The following is a 24880-nucleotide window of genomic DNA, read 5'->3' as shown; positions in this document are numbered from 1 at the left end:
CCCCATTAGCCATGACCCAAGAAGAGTGGTCAGAATAAGACAGAATAAGGGAATAGGCAAATGAATTGTTGAGGTCAAATCCACTATAGGCAAATGAATTGTTGGGGTCAAATCCACTCCAGTGGAGAAGCAACACCAATGCTATGAGTAAGTCTAAATGAAGGGAACAATATTACTCAAAAGCATGACTGTGCTCAGTATGTGAAGAATGAGGCACACCCACCACTCTCAAACACAAATGCTTCCCAAAATGACTTGCATAAACCTCAATATTCAAGGAAAGAAAAAAACACTAAAAATAAAATGACCAAAAAGCTAGTCTTTATGAAGAGTAGGAATCAAACACAGCAAGGGGAGACAAGAACAGAATGTAACACATCTGAATAATAAAATCAACCATGGGAAGAAGGGGAGGTCTAGGCGAGTCCCCAAGAACAAAACAGAATTAAGGGGCAAGTTTAGAAGAAGGCAAAGGGCTAAAAATTGTGAAAGGACCCTCTCCTAAGTTTGTCAGACAAAATGGGTTAACTTTCAACAGAGCAGAGCCATCACTTCATGGGCCAAGAATCGTGGTACAGACCCACTGGATGTAGATGATAGTTCAACTGCAGCAGTTGTAGTTGTGAACATTTGAAACTGCAAGTGTATATCTTAAGAAAGCAAAGAGAGAGAGATAAATTCACAATTCTCCACAAAAGAGGATAAAATCAGTAACAAATACTGTGGACAAATTAAGACAAACTTGTAGATGAGTGAATCAACCTGTGATTGAAAAACTTGTACTTTCAATAAGTGCCAATCGAGAAATGGTTAACAGTTATAAAAAAATTAGAGAGGGCACTAGTTCTGATAGAGGCAGTGTCACACTCCTATTGGTAGCGAGTTGCTGCATAATTATCTGTACGTTAGTATGCAGAAAAATTAGTGGAAGTATTGAGTAGTAGCAAGCAAAATTTGTGACAATAGAGGGCAGCATGTGCTGAGACAGTTTTTTGTGAAAAGAGGTAAGATATCTACTTGGAAGTCCATCTTTAGTTTCTACAATTTCTCTGAGGCAGCAAAGTTTTATTTTTTTCAACTAAACAGTTTTTTTTTTTCTCCACTCAGAAAATGACTTGGCCTAAAATATTTATGTATATTACCAAATATGTCACTAATAACTGTACACAGTCTCAAGCAAAAAAAAACAACAAAACAAAACTGTTTTGGAACAGAGGTATGGTGTCATTCTAAAATTGAATATTTATCAACAAATGGTGTAAGCTTTCTTCCAAACCTCTACAGTATTTTGATGTTGGATATGAATTTGCTATAACATTGTTTTTATCAAACCTTTATGATATACTGATGCTCATATATAAGCTCACTATTATATCTTGTTTAGCATGTGGTTGCTCAGAAAGTTTTCTGGTCATATTCAATAGCTTTTATATTTAATTATCAGATTTAAAATTGTAATTCTCAAACAAACAAAAACAAGACAGTTTTACATATATTTCTTTTATAATTTATATCACAATTCTTACCTTTTATATCTTTCACTTTATATCTTTTACTTGTGGTATCTTTGAAGTATAAAATCATTACAGAGGCAAGAACATTTTTAACCAATAATGTTACAAAGTTGATTTTCCTTTTCACAACTTCATATATATCCCAACTTGAAATTAATATTTTACACTTACCTATAGAAACAATGTCTCCTGGAATAAGATCACAGCTAACAATTGGGCAGCCATTCCTATTTCTGTACACCTGTTGAAATGTAATTAAATAAGAAAAGGCAAGTTAACATTCTCTAAATTGAAAATGTATTTGCAATTAAGACTTACCTTCCTCACACTTACAGCTATTAGTTTGGTTTGTTTTGAATTCTGCACAAAGCTACAAAGGGCTATCTACACTAGCTGTTCCTAATTTAGCAGTTTGAAACTAGAGGAAGGCAGCTAGTCCTCACCACCCACTGCAAACCTTTGGGCTCCTTTTACCAATGAATAGTGGGATTGACCATCATATTATAATACCCCCACAGCCAAAAGGGCAGGCACATTTGATGTGATGGGAATTCGAACCCATGATCCTCAGATTATGAGTCGAGTCTTAACCACCTGGCCACTTATAGCTATTATTTGAACCCAGGATTTCTTTCTTTGCCCATATTGGTCTAATCCTTTCTTGTTCGTTCCCATCTTTAGCTTTTCCCCTCAACTTCCCTGGTATTTATCTTGTGAAACTCTCCACTTATGTCACCGTAACTCCTATCCTATCACTCCATATAAATAACTCATTCAAACAATGTTATCATACTATCTCAATCCCAGGCTCTAACACCAGATCTTAGTAGGGAAAGGAAGGCGTGTGAGAGGAAGCGGAGTATTGTAAATATATTTTCAATGTAGAAATATGCTAACTTCAAGTCATACATTCCCATTTGTATCTAGAATCCCACACTGATGCTTGGAAGGACCACTAAGGGCATTATCCTTACAGAAAACATCTGTATAGAGCATGGTTGTGAAAACAGAACCCTAGTGGGAGAACTGCACTACACCCAGAAGAATTCACCCTGAATTGAATTCCTATATTATAAATGGGATTACACACCAAGACCAGCCCTAATCACATAAAGTTCCACAACTCAGAGTTGGAATGAAAGGGTCTTGGCCTCTCACCAATCCACCTGTTGTAGAAATTTAGTACTATTACGTTATTTACAACAAATGATTTAGAAGAAACAGGTCAAATATTAATGCACATGTTCTGCAGTTAGAGCGAGAATTGTACTGTAAACATAATACTGTCATATAAACTAAAGTTAATTGTATTGGTTAAGTTTTAAGTTTCAGTACTTTTGGCAATAATAAATTAAAGATAGCTCAATATCTTATCACCCCCTATCCATTTCTTTAGTAACTGTTAATATCACTTATGAACCTGCATTCTGACTGCATTTATAATTAGTTCAAACATCTCTAACCATAAAAAATAGGAAAAAAACAACACACCTGATAAGTGTAATCTCACTTTGTACTCACAGAGAGGCAATTTATCATACAAGTCTGTAACCTAATATTCCAAACAAACTGATAACTTACACCCTTGTGCAAATTAATTGAAACAAGACTGAAAATTATGATTTTTTCATTTTTTTGCATTTTATTTCTGAGAATCCAAAAATTACTCACAAATTAATACGTGATATGACCGCCTTTATTTTCCAGAAGATTATTAATCTGCTTTACCATCGAGTCCACGAGTTGACTGCAATCTTTACTAATTTTTGGATCGTGGTACCACACCTCAATTAGCTTATCTTTTGTAGTACAGTCTTTTCCCCAAAGTCTTTCTTTACAAATCGCCCAAAGATTTAATAGGATTTAAGTCCGGAGAGTTTCCAGGTCATCCCCAGCACCTTTATTCGCATTGTAGTTATAAAATTCTTCACAAGTTTCGATGTGTGGCACAGAGCCAGATCTTGCTGAAAAATGCCAGATCCATCTGGAAATATCTTTTTCAATTCTGGAACGACTTCTCTGCAAAACTTCGATGTACTGTGGTCCTCGCATCATACCTTCTGTGATATATAAGCCTCTGATGCCATAGTAGCTGAAAAAGCCCCAAAACATCTTCTCCAAGGGATGTTTTACGAACAAGTTGATGTGAGATTCTCGAAGTTTCTCACCTAGAGATCTGCAAACATGCAGACTTCTTTGACCCTGTAGGGAGAAATGAGTCTCGTCACTGAATAACACCTTCCTCCATAGTTCTTGCATCCAGTTCTTGTATTTCAGACCCCATTGATACCATTTTTCCTTCATTAAGTTGGTAAGAAGTTGTTTTTTGACTGGTCTCCTTGCCCTTCTAACGTAATTTCGAATGACGTAATATTCCTCAAAATTTCGTCATATATCCCAAAAATAGATAGACCGTACTGCAAAACACAGCTAATGATGCCGTCTGTGTGAAAAAATGACTATTAAAGGAAATCAGCAGGTCCAGTGAGCCTACACTGGCAGCCACGCTGAAAATATTGTAAAATGACCATTTGTTTTAATTAATTTGCACAAGGGTGTAGATGTTTCTTGAAAGTACGAGGTTCTACAACAATACAGAAAGAGGAGTTAGTAACAAACTGCTTAAGCCGTTTCTCTTCATTTGAATTGCTGTTAAATTGCTGAAACTGATAGTCCATTTACAAAATAAAGATACGTTAATGCGGGAACAAAATATTACACACTGGTCCATTTTTAAGTCTATCATTTTGAAAATGCATTAGCTCATTTCATTTTTGCATCAGTACATAAATTTCCATACACCTGTTAGTTAAGTACCATGTTATTAAGTCGTGTTTAGTATAAAACTTTATAAAAGTACACAGTAAATCTAAGTTGTGGGTGCATAAAAAAACCTTTATACATATAAAATGTAAAATATTTTCTGAATTTCTCTTCTACTATAAAGTTGAAATTCAATCCATTACAAACTTCTAAAATATTTTTCTACCAATAATCAACAAAGATTCTACACAACTGAATAAAATCTAACATAATCAGATAAATCTAAAAAAATTGACTTCTACATTCCAAAAATTTCTGATTTATGTTTCTTAACAGAGAACTTTTAGAGATAAAGCATTCATTCTTTTATATGCAAAAACGGCTCGTTTGGGTTGAGAAAATATTTTACATAGAAAAGCGAACAACGTTTCGACCTTGGTGAACCTGGCGATGACGAAGAAGGTCGAAACATTGTTAAGCTCTTCTATGTAAAATATCTTTCAACAAACAAGCCGCTTTTTTGTCTCTTCTCAACAAGTGGGTTTCTCGACATCACATTCATTCTTTTATATTTTTCTAATATTATTAAAACACAAAGATAAACTACCAGATTTATTCCAGGTCTTAAATTGGTTTTGAAAGTTTTTTACCTGAATCATGTGTGGTTTATTACCCATTTTTCGTATTTCTGAAAGATTCCGTAGTTGTTGTTGAACGAGGGTGCACTCAAAAGCAATTAACATAAACAGAGTGAAAACACTGTAGTACCAATACTCATCTAGACACCATAGTCCCACACAAAAAACTTGAAAGACAAAAAATGGTGCTGTAGCTCTCTCCTTAAACAACTCCATGAATTCGGGAACAACCATTTCTAATCTGCAGGAGAAAAAATATAAGCACAGTTTACTTCTACACAGTGCAAATTGGTATTTATACATTTAAATAGATGCCTAGATGCTGGTAACACTATTTCAATAATTAAAGTCTACCCAGGTTTTAAATTATGCAACTTCTGTATATGGATTCTAAAATTTTTTTCTCCAGATAATATTGTAGAATGTCTAAAAAAAACAAAACACAAAAACCAAACCACTAAGAGATTAAAGTGACACATCACAAATACTTTCCATCGAATCAGAGTTGAAAATTACATACAAGTGTAACAGGAATTCTGTTGTTAACACCATGATTGTTTCAATGCTGGTGTAACCCAGTTTAAACATCTCAAATGATGCAATAGTGTAGGTTCAGTTAATTTGATGTATGAAATATTAATAAAGATGTTTTGCTGGTTTGTAGGTTTGTTTACTATAGTCCTATGATCAATCAAAATGTAAATATTTTTTTGGGGGACATCCTACACCTCACTAAAATATACGTTTTAATAACGATTTTGCTAAGTTTCTTTGCAGCTTTGCTTGACTGTCTTCGAGACCTAATTTACTTTTACTTTTCTTTATTATTTATAACAAAATATTTTATAATGGTAATTTGAAATTTGTAATTAGATTTATTATATACTGAGCATCATTAAAGTAATAAAATTGGTTGTTTCATACAAAACTTATGTTTAACTTAGCATATTAAAATTGTTTAACTGTAACGTCGTGCGTTGAGTTTTTAATGCCTCTCAGTGTATTATATACTTTTCAAAAACAGTAAACTTGCTCTACCAATACAGAGCTGTGAATATTTCTTAATGTTTACATTTGATTTCAAACTTAGGTGTATTAATTACAATAAATTTTTGTTTGGAAATTTACGCACAAAGCTACTGAGGGCTATCTGTGCTAGCTGTCCCTAATTTAGCAGTGTAAGACTAGAGGAAGGCAGCTAGTCATCACCACCCACCGCCAACTCTTGGGCTACTCTTTTATCAGCGAATAGTGGGATTGACCGTAACATTATACACCCCACGGCTGGGAGGCGAGCATGTTTAGCGCGGCGCTGGCGCTGAACCAGCGACCCTCAGATTAAGAGTCACCGCGCCTTACTGGCTTGGCCATGCCAGGCCATTACAATAAAGAATAGGAAACAGCTAAGAGGTTAATTAATACTTGGCTATTTGTAAAACTTGATCATAAATGTTTCATTTAATGGCTAGATCTGAACATGATGTAACCTTACGAATTTGGTATAAAAACAAAGCTGTTTAAGTATATATTATTTCTATAGTTGAAGATACCATTATTAACTAAACTACCATACCAACCATGTTGACTTACTCATTTTTACCATACTTTCGTTCCGCTGCTGCTATTTCAGAATCTTCTTGGTAACCTTTCCACTCCTGGTAGTAGAACATTGGTAAATCAACAGGAAACTCTAACCCTTGAAAGCACTTTTTGTTTGGTTCGTAGACGTATTTCGTTTTCTGAAAAACAAACCACACTTGTCCTCCTTTGTCATGATCTCCCCGCTAAAACAATAAAAACCAGAAATTAAAGACTGTTACTTTAATGCTATTCAAAGTTAAAATAAATAATATTTTAATTTTATAAATAATCTTATAATGTACAAAATAAATAATCTTTTAATTTTATAAATAATCCTATAATGTACAAAATAAATAATCTTTTAATTTTATAAATAATCCTATAATGTACAAAATAAATAATATTTTAATTTTATAAATAATCCTATAATGTACAAAATAAATAATATTTTAATTTTATAAATAATCCTATAATGTACAAAATAAATGATATTTTAATTTTATAAATAATCCTATAATGTACAAAATAAATAATATTTTAATTTTATAAATAATCCTATAATGTACACTTCAACTGAAGTATGAAAGTTAAGAGTTGAAACCATATTTATTAACAGAATGTGACCTGTAGAACATACTAGTCTTACTAAACACTATTATAAATGTACAGAATGTGACCTATAGAACATACTAGTCTTACTAAACACTATTATAAATGTAGAACAGAATGTGACCTGTAGAACATACTAGTCTTACTAAACACTATTATAAATGTACAGAATGTGACCTATAGAACATACTAGTCTTACTAAACACTATTATAAATGTACAGAATAAACCTGTAGAACATATTAGTCTTACTAAACACTATTATAAATGTACAGAATGTGACCTATAGAACATACTAGTCTTACTAAACACTATTATAAATGTACAGAATGTGACCTGTAGAACATACTAGTCTTACTAAACACTATTATAAATGTACAGAATGTGACCTGTAGAACATACTAGTCTTACTAAACACTATTATAAATGTACGGAATGTGACCTGTAGAACATACTAGTCTTACTAAACACTATTATAAATGTACAGAATGTGACCTATAGAACATACTAGTCTTACTAAACACTATTATAAATGTACAGAATGTGACCTGTAGAACATACTAGTCTTACTAAACACTATTATAAATGTACAGAATGTGACCTGTAGAACATACTAGTCTTACTAAACACTATTATAAATGTACAGAATGTGACCTGTAGAACATACTAGTCTTACTAAACACTATTATAAATGTATAGGAATGTGACCTATAGAACATACTAGTCTTACTAAACACTATTATAAATGTGCAGAATGTGACCTGTAGAACATACTAGTCTTACTAAACACTATTATAAATGTACAGAATGTGACCTATAGAACATACTAGTCTTACTAAACACTATTATAAATGTACAGAATGTGACCTATAGAACATACTAGTCTTACTAAACACTATTTAAATGTACAGAATGTGACCTATAGAACATACTAGTCTTACTAAACACTATTATAAATGTACAGAATGTGACCTGTAGAACATACTAGTCTTACTAAACACTATTATAAATGTACAGAATTTGACCTGTAGAACATACTAGTCTTACTAAACACTATTATAAATGTACAGAATGTGACCTGTAGAACATACTAGTCTTACTAAACACTATTATAAATGTACAGAATGTGACCTATAGAACATACTAGTCTTACTAAACACTATTATAAATGTACAGAATGTGACCTGTAGAACATACTAGTCTTACTAAACACTATTATAAATGTACGGAATGTGACCTGTAGAACATACTAGTCTTACTAAACACTATTATAAATGTACAGAATGTGACCTGTAGAACATACTAGTCTTACTAAACACTATTATAAATGTACAGAATGTGACCTATAGAACATACTAGTCTTACTAAACACTATTATAAATGTACAGAATGTGACCTATAGAACATACTAGTCTTACTAAACACTATTATAAATGTACAGAATGTGACCTATAGAACATACTAGTCTTACTAAACACTATTATAAATGTACAGAATGTGACCTATAGAACATACTAGTCTTACTAAACACTATTATAAATGTACAGAATGTGACCTATAGAACATACTAGTCTTACTAAACACTATTATAAATGTACAGAATGTGACCTATAGAACATACTAGTCTTACTAAACACTATTATAAATGTACAGAATGTGACCTATAGAACATACTAGTCTTACTAAACACTATTATAAATGTACAGAATGTGACCTGTAGAACATACTAGTCTTACTAAACACTATTATAAATGTACAGAATGTGACCTATAGAACATACTAGTCTTACTAAACACTATTATAAATGTACAGAATGTGACCTATAGAACATACTAGTCTTACTAAACACTATTATAAATGTACAGAATGTGACCTATAGAACATACTAGTCTTACTAAACACTATTATAAATGTACAGAATGTGACCTATAGAACATACTAGTCTTACTAAACACTATTATAAATGTACAGAATGTGACCTATAGAACATACTAGTCTTACTAAACACTATTATACAACTTGAGCACTTTGTTTACTTTAGTCATTTTATTTCCAATGAGAAATTACGTCAAACACTTAAAAAAAAACATTTTCTTTTTGTTTCCAGAATGTTTATCTTGAATTTTTAAAACAATGAAACTGAAAAAAAATTAATAGAACGTGTCTTTACAGCAGAGTTCCAACACCAAAGCAGCTAGGAACTGGTAAGTAGTGAGGGTCTCCTGTGCTCCATTCAAAGAAGGATAGGAATAGACTTTGCAATGCGGATACCCAAAGAAGTACCCAGATGCCATGCCAGAAATGTCATTCACTAGAGATATTACAGTGGGTAACCAGGAAGCCCTGTATTTAGAAGCTTGCAAGTAAAAACAAATTGGACAACATTTACTTCCCTGGTGCCAACTTTTTCCACAATAGTCTATAAAATGCTACAGTCTGGACTGGGAAATTGAGTAGTTTTAATATCATGAGTGGTTTTGGGGAACATCTCAACAGTGAGTGTTGGTAGATTCAAGGCAGACTGGTTGAGTGCTTTCCCTTATCCCTGGGCCTGGTGTAGATTTTATAAAATAAGCATGCTCTGGGTGGTAACACCAGCCACCTGGTGGGATCCAATAAAAGGGAAGAGGTTGATAGGGAATAAAGTTTACTTATGATACTGAGAAACAGTATGTCATAGTACTGAAGAACGGTTATTAAATAAAATCAAGTATACCACAGATAAAACAGCCAGATGATGAAGTTAATGGGAGACAAATATAAGTAGATTAATCTAGAGTCAGCGAACATGAAATGCAAGAAAATGATACAGTTGATGAATCTGATGTGAAAAAATGTGAAAACAACCATCACCTTACTGAGCAGCTCAGAAGGTAAGGCCTGGACTAGACAGAGGAGTAGGGAAGTGTGATGAAAGACAGTTCAAGAAGCATTGATGGCATATGATGATGGCCAGAAGCAAGATGGATTGATTTAGTGTTTTATGGCACAAAGCAGCGAGGCTATCTCATAGACATTCGGTAAAAATGTAAAAAAATAAATAAATGTAGTAATAGACATAAATGGAAATGAAGGTAAAACAAAAGTATAAAACCAATGTTGACACCTAGTCTTCAAAGTTGTAAAATATTTACTCTAGCAAAATGGTAATGATCATAACCCGCCAGGAAGACTAACAGATAAGTTCAAAACCACCGTCAATCACCTGAAGTTAGCCTTTCCAGTCCTGGTTCCGGGTTATGTGTCATAGCAGCTATTATCAAAATGTAAAAGAATAAAAGTTTTAAAAGACACTCCATAAAATCGTAATAATAGTAGCCAAATGTCCAGTAAAAGATAAAGTCAAGTAAATGGAGTAAAATTTGTAAAAGTAATTGAAGATAAAAGCAAAGCGGCAATTAAAACAGAAAATGGCGTAAAAACCCATGTTGACATCCAGTCAACAAAGTTGTAAAGAACTACCTGTAGCAGAATGGTAATGATCATAACCCGCCAGGAAGACTAACAGGTAAGTATAAAAACCACCGTCAGTCACCTGAAGTTGGTCTTTCCAGTCCTGATTCGGGTTATGAGTCAATATGGCCAGTACTAAAAAGTTAAGTAGTAAAGTGTGAAATGATATGCAGCAAAAGTATAATAACAACTGCCAGGGGCGACTAACGAGTAGTTCAAGCGGATAGTTCAAACAGTAGCGTTAGTCACCTGAAGTTGGCCTTTCCAGTCCTGGTGTCGAGTTATTTAATGTTCTGGCCATTGTCCAATGTCAAATTGAAAGAGAGAGATTAAAACTGTAAAAAAGGAACCATAATTAAAAGGTGTAATGAATAAATATGCAACACTTAAATGAGATTAAAAAGATTAATGGCCATTAAAAAATTAAAAACATTATCAAGGTGGACAGAGTCACCATCACCAATAACTCTGTCCAATGTTACAGACTGACCCTGGGAAAAATATGTTTAAAATATTGCCGTCGTTGAGAATTGTAACGATGGCAAGAAAGTAAAATGTGGCTGATAGTGATTTGAGTGTTACACAAACTACACATTGGTGCATCAGTTCCAGATAAAAGAAAATGATGAGTTAAAAAACTGTGACCAATGCGTAGCCTAGTGAGAACAACTTCCTCCTTCCAAACTTTACGGAAGCTAGATGGCCAAAGTCCAATTTTGGGTTTGATTTGAAAAAGTTTGTTGTCACGTTGCTCACTCCAAGTGGACTGCTAGCTGGCACGGAGCCGAGCCTTGAAGACAACACCATAGTCCATGTACGGAATAGGCATAAGAGTGATGGTGCTGAAGCAGACATATTTAGCTGCCATGTCTTGCAAGCTCGTTTCCGCGAATACCAACATGGCCTGATATCCAGAAAAACTGGATTGAAGTAGCTGCTAATGAGAAATGGGCCAGTCGGTTTCGAATATCAGCGAGAATAGGATGTGAGCTAACATGTAGCGATTCCAAGGCAAGTGTAGAACTAAGCGAATCAGTATAAATAGTGCAGTTGGAGTACTGCTCAGCTGCAATATGATCCAGGGCAAGAGATATGGCATGCAGTTCAGCAGTGAACACAGAAGCTGAAGAAGGGATTCTGCACGCAACTACTGACCCATAGCAAACCATAGCAGAGCCCACTGAATTACCTGATTTGGAACCATCTGTATAAATGGGAACTGAATGATTGTTTGAAAGATATTCATTAAATAAAAGACAGTACTTCCAATCTGGAGGTTTTTTTAGGTGACTGAAAGAAAGGTCACATTTGGGAGCTGTAATAAGCCATGGTGGGATGGGCCGACCTGTGGAATCTGCAATGTTATTCAAGGACAGACCCAATTCATCCAATTGCGCCCGGATGCAAAGGCCAAACGGAGCAATGACAGATCGTCTGTTCTGAAAAAGTACTGCCCACCGAGGAAGGAAAACACATTTCCAGGTGGGATGTTTTGGTAAGGAATAAAGTTTCGAAGTATATTGTAAAGATAGTTGCAAACAGCAAAGGTGTAGAGAAGGTTCATGAGATTCAATGTATATACTTTGAACTGGAGAGGTACGGAAAGCCCCAGTGCAGAGTCGAAGTCCTTGGTGATGAATGGGGTCCAGCATCTTTAAAGCCGAGGGTCTGGCAGAGCCATAGACCATTGATCCATAATTGAGTTTCGATCTAATAAGAGCATGATATACCCTTAACATTGAACAGCAATCTGACCCCCAACTGGTAGAAGAGAGAACACGGAGGATGTTCAGTGCTCTTGTGCATTTGACCCGAAGCTACTTTAAGTGTGGTATAAAGGTCAGTTTACAATCAAAGATAAGCCCCAAGAACTTGGTCTCTGGGGACACTGGCAGCAAAACTTCACCGATATGAAGTTTAGGATCAGGGTGAATACCCCGTCAACGGCAAAAGTGCATGCACACAGTTTTGGAGAGAGAGAAATTAAAGCGTTAAGCCAGAGTCCACTTCCGTACACAATTGAGGGCGATTTGTAGTTGCCGCTCAATATATCTCATGTTTGACGACTGACATGAGATGTGAAAGTCGTCAACATACAGCCCATTCGCAACAGTGAGAGGGAGTTGAAAATGATGGCATTTATCTTTATACTGAAGAGTGTAACACTCAATACACAGCCTTGAGGGACTCCAAGTTCCTGTACAAAAGAACGGGAAAGTGTCGAACCCACACGAACTTGGAATCTCCTGTCCATTAAAAATTTTTTAATAAACATGGGTAGATGGCCACGTAACCCATATGTATGGAGGTCTCAAAAGCGCCATACCTCCATGTTGTGTTGTAAGCCTTCTCTATGTCAAAGAATATTGATACAAGATGTTGGCGGTTGAGAAAGGCTTCTCTGATAGATGTTTCAAGACAAATTAGGTGGTCTGTGGTGGGGTGCTGTCGACGGAACCCACACTGGGTGGGAGAGGAGGTTGTTTGATTCAAGGAACCAAACAAGACGAGCATTAACCATCCTTTCTAATGTCTTACAGAGACAACTCGTCAAAGCAATTGGACGGTAGTTTGAAGGAATCTTGGGATCTTTCCCTGGCTTAGAGAAAGGTAAAATAATCAGGAAAACATTCTCCTGCCAGATCCAGTTAAAAACAATCAGAAGAAAGATGGTGCAGGGTTTCATAGTGTACATCATCAGGTTTAACAGATGTACTGCCAGACTGATGAAGGGCCAGTTCAAGTTCTACCAGTGTAAAGGGACGATTATAGTCATAGAGACAATCAGCTCAAATAAAAAAAGAGGTGATCTCTCTGCCTAAGTCTGGGTGGGTAAGAAGGTGGAGAAAGAAGCAAAAGTGTTAGAAACCTGGCAAAAGCTTTTACTTAGAGTATTGGCAATGCTCCAGGTATCAGCTACTTCCTAGTCATCAGAAAGCAAGATCAAGATTTTGGAACTGGTGGTAGGAGATATGCTGGTTGTGAATTTAATCAAAGAGTCCTTCTGGCTTTGGTGTCTTACCCGCCAAGAATGTGCACCGGCATGCTCGAAAGTAATGTGGTATGAGAGTGTGGGATGCCTACAAAAAGTATCCCAGGCCTGTTTTTGAACCTTCCATGCCATGTGGTAGGCAGGATTCCCCCATGGATGACGATATCATGGAAAACTTGTTGAGGTTTCAGGAATACATTGAGTAGCTGCCTGTATAATACAATCAGGCAGTGCTGCCACACATTCATCTATTGATAGCTTACAGACAATGGCAGGATCACGTTCTGTGAAAGCAGTGGCCAGTTTGCTTGATCCAGCTTCCACCGGGGCACGTGGGTCGGATGCATCAACCATAGCCAATCTCTATCAAAATGATAGGAAAATGATCTCTGCCTCATGGGTTACAACCCTCCATGAAAAGTGAATAGAGAAGGGGAGCAAACTGAAAGATGAATAACAGTAAAGGACTGGCTAGGTGCATGAAAATAAGTATGAAAACCACTACTGAAAAGAGAAAGGTTGTGATCAGAGAGCATACGATCTACGGAACAACCCCTCCTATCAATATCAGCACTTCCCCAAATGGGATGATGTCCATTAAAGTCCCCCAGGATTAAAAAGGAACACAGCAACTGTTCAATGAGAGCATCAAGGTCTGAATGATCATATGTCTCTCCAGGCAACAGGAAGAGAGAACAAACAGTGATGGTACGACCCAAGGAAACACTGATGGCTATGGCCTCCAAGGGTGTGTCAAGTGGCAAAGACAGGGTTGGCAACCAAGAGTACCGCCCCTCCATGTACTCATACATCACACAGCTTGTCATTTCTGTACAAAGAAAACTGCCAAAAGGTGACTGTATTGGCAGGTTTCAGAAATGTTTCCTGAAAGAAAAGACATACAAGATGGTAGAAAGCAATCAGTGCTTTGATGTCATCCAGATTAGAACACAAACCTCGACAGTTCCATTGTTTCAAGATGGCCATTTTTATTTATATATAAAAAAATTGGGTGGAGAGCCCTTCTATTTACAACCACATCTTATTCCTTTACTGTCCTTATTCGACAGAAGTCTGTTGACCTCCACAGATCCTGCCCTGGATTGATTGGGCAGGTCTTTGTTGTTAGAAGAGGATTCCAGTGACTGAGGATGTGAATGAATGTTTTGCATCTTGGGGTGGCAGAAGATGTACCCAAGGAAATGCCTGTACCTGGAACCAAAGAATGTGGATCTTGGAGTTTGCTGGAATGTATGTTAGGGACAGAGATGGGTGTTGAAGTTGATTTATCAACTTTTTTAACCATGGAGGTTAAAAGACTTTTCATTTGGTTTGAGAATGATTCTTTTGGAGGCACTGAAAGATCCGTCTGCATTCCCAGTGGAATGACATGCAGTAGCATCGTCTGAGATGAAGTGGTGGTCAGCAACTTTCAAGCCTCAAGGTAAGTAATGTTTTGAATCATTTTCAAATGCTGCAGCCCTTTTCTTTGAACCATTTAAGGGAAGAATAAAAGTTGGATGGGTGAGAGCTATTGCAATTGATGCAAAGAAGATTCGTTTCACACTCATAGGCATCATGGTCCTTGGCACAGCAATAAGCACATGTCAAGTAACCATGATATGAAGTCTTCGAGTGACAAAACCACTGACACTGGAAACATCTGAGAGGGTTTGGAATGTATGGGCATACCTTGCAATTAAAATAACCTGTCTTGATGGTGAAAGGTGGACATGGTAATGTAAATGTCAGAATGAGGACACTGGTCGGCATCATAATTCCATCTTTGAGAGTAGAGAAATTCCTTGGGTAGAGAAACCAGCAAGAATCTCTGACTTGGTTGACTCTAGCCCAAGTGGACCAGCCAACTGACCCTAGAAGGGCCACCCCAAGACTGCCCATCTACGGGAATTCAAGGCTAAAGTGGTGAGTTAGGGTTGGATCCCTCACCCACCAGGATCCTCTCCTCCCCTTTATGGGTCACCATGCACAGAAAACATGTGAGTGGATGTTTAGATACCAGAGGAGATAAACTGAAAGAACAGAGCCTTCCTTGGGAGGTCCTTTCACAATGTACAGGAATCCACACTGAGGGTTATAAAGACAGAATGATAGGAATTGGATAAGAAAAAGTCTATATGATCAGAGAGTCCAACCCTGAAGGCAGTGGACTGGAAAAGTCCCACACAAAAAAACGAAAGGACAACATCCACTTTTTTGAAAGTGTTATGGATCAAACAGAAAATGAGAGAACCTGGATGCCAATTCATGAAGCAGAGGCAATCACGGTTGTGCTGGCCAAAGAGATGTCACCAACAGGATCCAATAAGAAATGTTGTGCATTAAAGCAAGGACATGAGGAAGAAGACAAAGAAGATAAGTAATAGAAAAACAGAAACTGGGGACCCAAGGAGAGGATGGGTGCTGTTGAAAGTGGTGAAGGTGATGATGACAGGAGATGTCTGAGAGCAAATCCAATGAAAAAACATGAGGGTAAGAAGAAAACTCTATAGTTAGAGCTCTGTACAGCTGAGAGAAAGAATGTATCACCTAGTTCAAAGCCACATGATTAACCCAAAATAGCAGGTCCAATAGGTCCAAAGAGTTTTAGAAAAGGTTACCTTCTGTTTCATGATATAACAAATGTCCTTGAAATTATCATCAGAGTGGATAATGATCATCTGATCCACAAGAAAAGGAAGGAAATAGGAAAATACTTAACAGAGAGCAAGAAGTACAAGAACACTGATGTGGAGTATAGATTCCTCCAGAGTTCCTACTTCCAGAGTAACATAGTCATTCACAAGTGCCACCTAGTCTAAGTGAGAAGCATCTTTGAAGAGATGGAGATGCAATCAGGTGACAACAAGGGGATGTCAACATTGGTTTTGGCAGCATCAAACCACTAAGAAAATTCTTGAGATTGGGGAAGCAAGAACAGCAGCTCCACAGATACCAACAATTCAATTAGAAGTTTGTGTGTGTGTGACATAAAGGAATAAATGGTTTACAGGAAACCAGAGCTCCCAAAAGAATCTCATGCAAAGGGTGTAAAAAGAGAAACATAAGTCTTGGTGACAAGACACTCCACTAACTATAACTTAAGTGGTCAAGGCTAAGCTCAACTGAGATGAAAGTTGAAGAACATGCCCAGATGCATCAAATATAGGATGGACATGATAAAAACTGGAAAACCTGATAAGCCAACCCAGCCGAACAGCCTCGTGCAGAAAAAATTCAGATGTGAGAAAAGCATCTTCTCAAGAAAGAGTGAGGAGAAGCCAATCATTTCTGTAAAAATGGTACCTCAAGTCCTCATCCTTAAAGAAAGAGGAAAACTCTAACAAACACATAATGAGCAGATCAAATACCAAAAGAAACAACATGAAACAGGGAGATCTGATCCCAATGAACAAAAGAAAGAAATCATCTGGAAGATGAGGCAACTGCAATGTGCAAAAGGTGTCAAAACATCCACCTTGACCATCCACAATCTAAGTGAAAACAAACCCTCTATACAAAGCTGAGGGTTAATACAAAACCAGTTGAGAAATAACAAGTCTGGATGCCAGTCCCTTGTCTTCTTAATAAACAGATGTATGAGTAAAAACAATATTCTTTGTGTGTCGTTACTAACCAAGAGATGCTGTTCTGTTTTTAAAGCCTTTCTCTGACAATATATGTAGTACAAAAATGGACAAAAAGTTCAAGTTCTTTTTAACAAACAAATAATACTTCATTTTTTTTCTTAGAAACATTTCCGATAATCCAAAGTTAAAAAAAAACAAAGTGAAATGTTACACAGTTAATTTTGGGTGGAAGTTTGGATATATATACATCTACTATATTATGGTACCAATAAACACAACTTACAAGAAATGACATACTTTTTACCCCATAAATCACGCATGTCTTTTAAAAATTCTACCAGGCATATATATATATATATATATGTATGTATATACCAATCTACTTAAAAATCTAATTAGGTGCCCAAAGAGTAGTGTATCATCTGTACATAAGGTGTATGCGTGTCTCCTTCAATAATTATTTTTGATGCACAAAAATCATGACCATTATTGAAACTACATCTACTTGATTGTCAAGGATACAACATCAAAACATTTTGTCCAACTGGAACTCTCAGCTATAACTCTATAAAGAAATCATGTTTTACTTGCAACACATTTCAATTTTGAAAATATTCAGACTAAAGCATGCTTTCTTGGTTAGCCAGGAAAACACCAAAACCAAAAAGATATTCCAAAGAAAATTGCTCCCAAAAAACAAAAGACAGCTTGAGAGTCAACAGGATGTAACTTGACATCTTCTAGCTTGCCAGCATGTCATCTACCGTCAAGGAGAACAGGATCAAAATATTCTTCATCACCATAACATCAACCATAAGCTAAAGAAACACCTCTTTACACTGTATTGCTTGCTAGGATTGTGGGGTTCCAGAATAAGAAAGCAACATGGCTGCACATCTGGAGGTAAGGTCCAACTCTAAATACTGACAGCACAAGTAATTGTTACATATATCAAAATATATATTAGTGGTCCAGTAGGCTGACTATTGGTCAAAACAATAGGATCAGCTTCATTATCACATCTACTGCTGTTACAGCCAGTCTTTCCTAATTACAGGAACTATTTGTTGGTAATGACTGGCTTGTTTGTAACACCTGGTAACTTTCACATTGCCTTAATGGCTTGAGCACACAAACTTCAAACAGAATTGATAATGCTTAGAGTAAGTTCTTTCAATGCTGGAAAAATTTAATACAAATAGATGTTTGATGTTCATTTCAAACACTGGATCTCAAAGTGGCTCACAAATTACAGCACCTGACTTTCAGATGGAAGCCACAAGTTCAAATCCTTTTTAAGTCCAGATTTTACATCAAGTCTTTTTTAAACAAATGATCATTTGTACAGAAGACTCTTTCAATATCATAATCGATTGAGTCAGAGGTTTGAGGTACTGGTTAAGATGGCAAGTTTAAAGCATCAAATCATCTTAGCATCTGATTGTAATTGAACACTTCTAACACCATCTATGAAATAAATTATAAATCAAAGTTTTAAATAAAATTAAAAAATAATTCAGAAACAGTGTGACAAGGAAGAAGTAGACAGATGTAAAGAAAGTTTAGAACTGAAAAAAAGAGAGAAAAAAAAAGGTTAAATGAAGTTCATAAATAAACAAAATGGAGGTAAATTGATAGCAGAAGACATTAAAATGGGTTCCTCCCCATGCATTGAATGAGTACATCTGTTAGTGTGTGTGTGTGTGTGTGTGTGTGTGTGTGTGTTTAGAAGTTTAATGTTGGCATATGAAAGCAAAAACTCTTAGATGCAGTAACAATATATTTAAAATTCCCGATTTATGTTTATGTTAAAATATATCATTAAAAAAAACTCTCTGTGCACTATTTTGTACATTTTATTAGATATTTACCAAAATAAAAAGATATCAACTCTCACTGTAAATTCATACACAAATCTTATATATATTTGAGCTGTAAAACACCTTTTGCTAACCATAGTGTTATAAGATGAAATCAGTGAAAGAATGTTACATCAAAATACATTTTAAAGACTAGTGGACTTGAAGATTGAATTATCTGTTCGGCTGACTTTTAGTTACGTTGATTGAATTAATAGAAGGGTTGATCTATGAACTGACTTAAGATTCTGATCTCTTATAATGACCATTTTACTTGTTACTCAGTTAAAAGATGTTTTATACCAGAAAATACCCCCAAAAGGTAGAAATTGGAGGATCCCCTAGGTTTACAATGCTCACAAAAATACAGAAGCTTAAATGTTCCAGTAGTCATTGAAACTGACTAATATCAAAGGCCCTAAAGAAAACTCATTTTCACTTGAGAAACCTCTTCAACTTTGAAGTTCTCACATAAGCACATTTAAGACATTTCTGCAAGAGATTTATGATAGGCTGAACTTGTAATCAGCAATGATGCACTCTCATCCTGTTTCGATGAGCTAAAACATATACATTTGTGCTGAATAAGGCCCAACTCTTGTTACAAAAAGCTATATGCACTTTGTATGACACAGAAGTTCATACAACCTGGTCATGATGGAGTTTCACAAGCTCTGGTGATCCGTTGTTTGGAGTTGGAACAACTTTTACTAAGGATGCTTTCCATGGATCTTTCTCCTAAAATAAAATCAGACTGATAAATATAAGCACCTAATAATCTTACAGAATGAAGAACTATAAAAAATAACAATGCATGTATCTACAAGTTCACTGCACACAGTAGTATCAAGCACACTAAAAACGCTATAGTACAGATAATTCTGGTCAAATATTAAATAAAATAATGCTCAAAAGATGTTATTTGATATACCTCAAATTTGACTTTTAAGGACTCTGACATTTAATGAGAATTCCACATCAAAATAATTAATTAATTGAAATTGTCACTGTATACATTGCTTAAGTGCAGCAAAAGTATACAAGTCTATATGTTATGTAGACACTACTAATAAAAATCTGACTTGTGTGCCAAAGTTCTCAGTGGCCTGTAACAAGTCCTCTGTATTTCACTAACTTCAGATATTGGGTATACATTATACTAAAATTATTTTGATATTCTGATTACATCATGTGACACTATGTCACCAGATCCAGTCATGTTCACTAAGTATCTTAACAATTACTTAAGAGCAAAAGCTCTTATTATAAGGTTGTCATGTCTAAAGCACAACCCTCTTTCTTGCTGACTTTTCATAATCCAACTAAAATACGAGGACAATAGGTCTTCAGCACCTATTTCAACAGTCTGATCACACAGCAATCTATAGCTGACTTCAACAATATAGAATAACCAAATACCATTTCATTCTCAAGCTGCTTGATGTTAAACAGATGTCATGGAAGTAACCTGTGTATGCAAGGACTTGTATTATTTTTCTAAAGCACATGGACAGCTTTTAGCACTGACTTTTGTGTTCATGGATTCTCACTTCTCACAAGAAGTTTTATTTCACTCACCAAAGATTGATTACAAACTACTGCAAATCTCTTTTTGGATGGTGAAGTACCTCAAGCCGCTCCACATTCCTATACTTCCAAACTGCACTTAATTTGAATACAATGCACACTTCAAATACATAATATTTGTGTATCTGTTGGGTATTTTAATAGAAGTCACCACCTAAAAATTCTTAAAGCTTCATCAGAGGTTCCAAATAACGTTTCATATCTAATGCAACAGATGATGAGATGTTATATAACTAAGATTACAAAAATTTGATGAATAATTAGCTTCATGTATTACTACGTGTAAACATTTCAATGAAAAATTTCCAGAAATACTTAATACAACGATAGTTGTTTACAATCTATACAATATATAATGTACAAATGATGTGTGAATAAACAACTCTTTTTCAATTTACCCTTTCAAAATTGGATGAACATTATATTTGGGCAAATAAACAAACTTGTTAACACTGAATTTGTTATTATTTCTTAGACTTTAATTGCTCACTTAATGTTTCACTTCATAAGAGAGTTTCACTGAAACACTAATGGTACAAACTATTGAATGATTTAAATACGGTGTTTAGAGGTTTATTTCTAGTATTAAAATGCTTTTTATATCTGCATTACAGAAATAAGATATTTAGATTCATAAAAGTAAAGGTTTAACGTTAATAGAATAATTCCCATACTTAATGGGATTATTTAATCTGATTGGGGAAAACAAAAAGGTTTGAAAAAGAGTACATAACTTCTATAAAAAATACAGCTAATGAAACAGGAAATCAGGTCCGATAGGTCAATTTAATCTAATCCTGCCTATAAGAATTTCAAGTGTTGTGGCTACTGAGTATTGCTCATTTTTCTTGATGCAGAAGAATCACACGACTTGAACTAATTGTTCAAAACTGTTACGAGGTTTCAACAACATTACATATGGGTGATCTGTTTGAACGTTAGGACTAACTGTTCAAAACTGTTCGAGGTTTCAACAACATTACATATGGGTGATCTGTTTGAGCGTTAGGACTAACTGTTCAAAACTGTTACTGAGGTTTCAACAACATTACATATGGGTGATCTGTTTGAGCGTTAGGACTAACTGTTCAAAACTATTCTGAGGTTTCAACAACATTACATATGGGTGATCTGTTTGAGCGTTTGGACTAACTGTTCAAAACTGTTACGAGGTTTCAACAACATTACATATGGGTGATCTGTTTGAACGTTAGGACTAACTGTTCAAAACTGTTACGAGGTTTCAACAACATTACATATGGGTGATCTGTTTGAACGTTAGGACTAACTGTTCAAAACTGTTACGAGGTTTCAACAACATTACATATGGGTGATCTGTTTGAACGTTTGGACTAACTGTTCAAAACTGTTACGAGGTTTCAACAACATTACATATGGGTGATCTGTTTGAGCGTTTGGACTAACTTTTCAAAACTGTTATGAGGTTTCAACAACATTACATATAGGTGATATGTAACTACTTCACTAATATTTGAGTGCATAAGCACTGGTGTGCAGATTACAAACATTAACTGGTTCTTTTAGTGTCATGATAAGTCATGGCTTTGATGAAATACTGCGTATTATAATAACAATATAGTTATTACATTGTGTCATGATAAGTCATGGCTTTGATGAAATACTGCGTATTATAATAACAATATAGTTATTACATTGTGTCATGATAAGTCATGGCTTTGATGAAATACTGCATTATTATAATAACAATATAGTTATTACATTGTGTCATGATAAGTCATGGCTTTGATGAAATACACGTATTATAATAACAATATAGTTATTACATTGTGTCATGATAAGTCACGGCTTTGATGAAATACACGTATTATAATAACAATATAGTTATTACATTGTGTCATGATAAGTCACGGCTTTGATGAAATACACGTATTATAATAACAATATAGTTATTACATTGTGTCATGATAAGTTGTGGCTTTGATGAAATACCGCGTATTATAATAACAATATAGTTATTACATTGTGTCATGATAAGTCATGGCTTTGATGAAATACTATTATTATAATAACAATATAGTTATTACATTGTGTCATGATAAGTCACGGCTTTGATGAAATACACGTATTATAATAACAATATAGTTATTACATTGTGTCATGATAAGTTGTGGCTTTGATGAAATACACGTATTATAATAACAATATAGTTATTACATTGTGTCATGATAAGTCATGGCTTTGATGAAATACACGTATTATAATAACAATATAGTTATTACATTGTGTCATGATAAGTCATGGCTTTGATGAAATACACGTATTATAATAACAATATAGTTATTACATGTGTCATGATAAGTCATGGCTTTGATGAAATACACGTATTATAATAACAATATAGTTATTACATGTGTCATGATAAGTCATGGCTTTGATGAAATACACGTATTATAATAACAATATAGTTATTATAATTTCAAACAAACTTAAAACTTCATTAGAACTCAAAGAAGTGTCTGCTTTTGAAAAAAAAAATCCACCACTTTAATAACACTATGCATCAAAATTTGTACTTTTTCTTGTTCCTGGGCAGAAAGTGTTATTTCCCAATTACTTATGTCTAAAGTAAATGGAAAAGACCTATTTTTCTCTTCAAACTTTGCTTTTGTGATCTGGGAGCGTATAACAAAAACATGATGGGAGACTATTTGGGGGCTGACATGTGAAAGTGATTTACATAACACTCGCAAATCTCGAAAAACTACTCACTTCTAAACATTTTTGTATAACTTTAGTATAAATACATGTAAATCTTGATTCATATGTTGTTTTATTCAGACCTTATGTAAATGAAAATGTGCACATTGCCCGGTTTTACATATAAAACAGGTTAATTTCAACATTTCATTATCCAGGTCACAAAAACAAAGTTTGAAGGAAATAATGGCCATTTTCTGAACTTTTACAACATAAGCAATTAAGAAATAACACATACTATCCAGGAACAAAAATTTGTGTTACATAATGTTATCAATGTAACTAAAAAGAAATAGTAACTAAAATTAACACCTAATAATAATTAAGAGTTACAATTTAAATGATTGATAATTATAAATTAGAACTCAATTAAAATTTTATTGCATGTACTATTATTTTCATTAAATTAATCATTATTGATAATGTACTATACCTGAAACTAAGTTACTAATACTTACCGTGTTACATCCGAGAAGGCACCGAATGTGTACCGACCACTGGCAAAACAGACATGTCAGGATTTGGATAAGTCCCATACACGCTAATGCGATCATTCCTGCTTCAAAATTCTCATTTATACCATAAATAGCAGCCCACATGTAAAACCAAACTAAATAAAATACAATAAAAGGTCCTGTGTAACCATGCAGAAGAATGTGGCGATAATTGTGAAGTGATACAGATTTAACCAAATCGTCCACGCCAACAACAATTTCCGCCATGTTTACCATACGCAGGAAACAGGAAGCTGTGCTAACTCAGTGATCCCATGTCTCTATTCCCCAGAATTCAAATATTGTATTTCAATATCACCAAATTTTCAAAATTAATTTATCATAAATATTATACCATTAAAATCACAGTAGAAAGTATAATCTAAGCAGACTATAGTTTATTTCATGTTTGTTATTCTAGTATGCGAAATAACTTAGCACTGTCGAATAGTTTACTTAAAATCCAGCCATTTAATTCATTTAATTTGTTGGTTTCTTCGTGTTAGATACAAAACATTTCCTGTCAAAATCCTAAAATAAAAACTGCTTATTTTTAAAACTAAAACATCTATGTGGCTTTCAAGTGAGTTTTTTTGCAATTAACAAATCATTTGGAAAATTGAGCTAATAAACTGCATTTCATTAAGTTAATTATATGGGATAAACTCTGTTACGGCTGTCTTCATGGAAATCAACTCATTTGCTTTATGGGAGAAAGGGATCTCGGTTGTCAGTTTCTTAAGCCTAATACAGAGAAAAGTTAAAGACGATACTAACTACAAGAATATTAACATAAGTCAAAGAATGTAATCTTTACTCTGTACAGTTATTACTGATGTTTTAGTCCAAAGCTAAAGAGCGAGCTAACTGCGCTCTATTTGGTTAGTGTTCATGGATGTAAAGGAAAATTTCTTGTAATCGGGATTTGTTATAGACCATCAGGTAAGAATGTAGAAATTAATGAGAAATTCTATAATGAATAGTAGATGAAAAATAAATTGTTATTATTGGATATTTTAATTTCAAGGGTATTGATTGGAAAAATTTTGAGTCTGACAGTGA

The 24880-nt window shown here is 34.8% G+C and overlaps 1 protein-coding gene across 1 annotated transcript; it reads right to left on the bottom strand.

Moving 5' to 3' along the window:
- Window positions 1-531: 531 nt before the first annotated feature.
- LOC143245630 (endoplasmic reticulum transmembrane helix translocase-like) lies at window positions 532-24085 on the bottom strand. The gene is made up of 6 exons (XM_076491982.1): window positions 23783-24085; window positions 19647-19736; window positions 6506-6699; window positions 4928-5156; window positions 1686-1755; window positions 532-650 (listed from the first exon to the last, which is right to left on the bottom strand). The coding sequence occupies exons 1-6, from the start codon at window positions 24053-24055 to the stop codon at window positions 532-534; spliced, it is 975 nt and encodes a 324-aa protein (XP_076348097.1). The 5' UTR covers window positions 24056-24085.
- Window positions 24086-24880: the final 795 nt, after the last annotated feature.

Source organism: Tachypleus tridentatus, chromosome 2 (genome assembly GCF_004210375.1).
Source record: "Tachypleus tridentatus isolate NWPU-2018 chromosome 2, ASM421037v1, whole genome shotgun sequence".
Lineage (NCBI taxonomy): Eukaryota > Metazoa > Arthropoda > Merostomata > Xiphosura > Limulidae > Tachypleus > Tachypleus tridentatus.
Note: the sequence above shows the minus strand (reverse complement) of the source record. Positions and strands in the feature narration are given on the sequence as shown.

Coding starts and splice junctions, on each gene's coding strand:
- LOC143245630 (XM_076491982.1), bottom strand. CDS start 24,055: ATGGTAAACATGGCGGAAATTGTTGTTGGCGTGGACGATTTGGTTAAA. Junction 19,737..23,782: donor GCCTTCTCGGATGTAACACG/GTAAGTATTAGT, acceptor ATTTTATTTTAG/GAGAAAGATCCATGGAAAGC. Junction 5,157..6,505: donor CGAAAGTATGGTAAAAATGA/GTAAGTCAACAT, acceptor TTTCTCCTGCAG/ATTAGAAATGGTTGTTCCCG.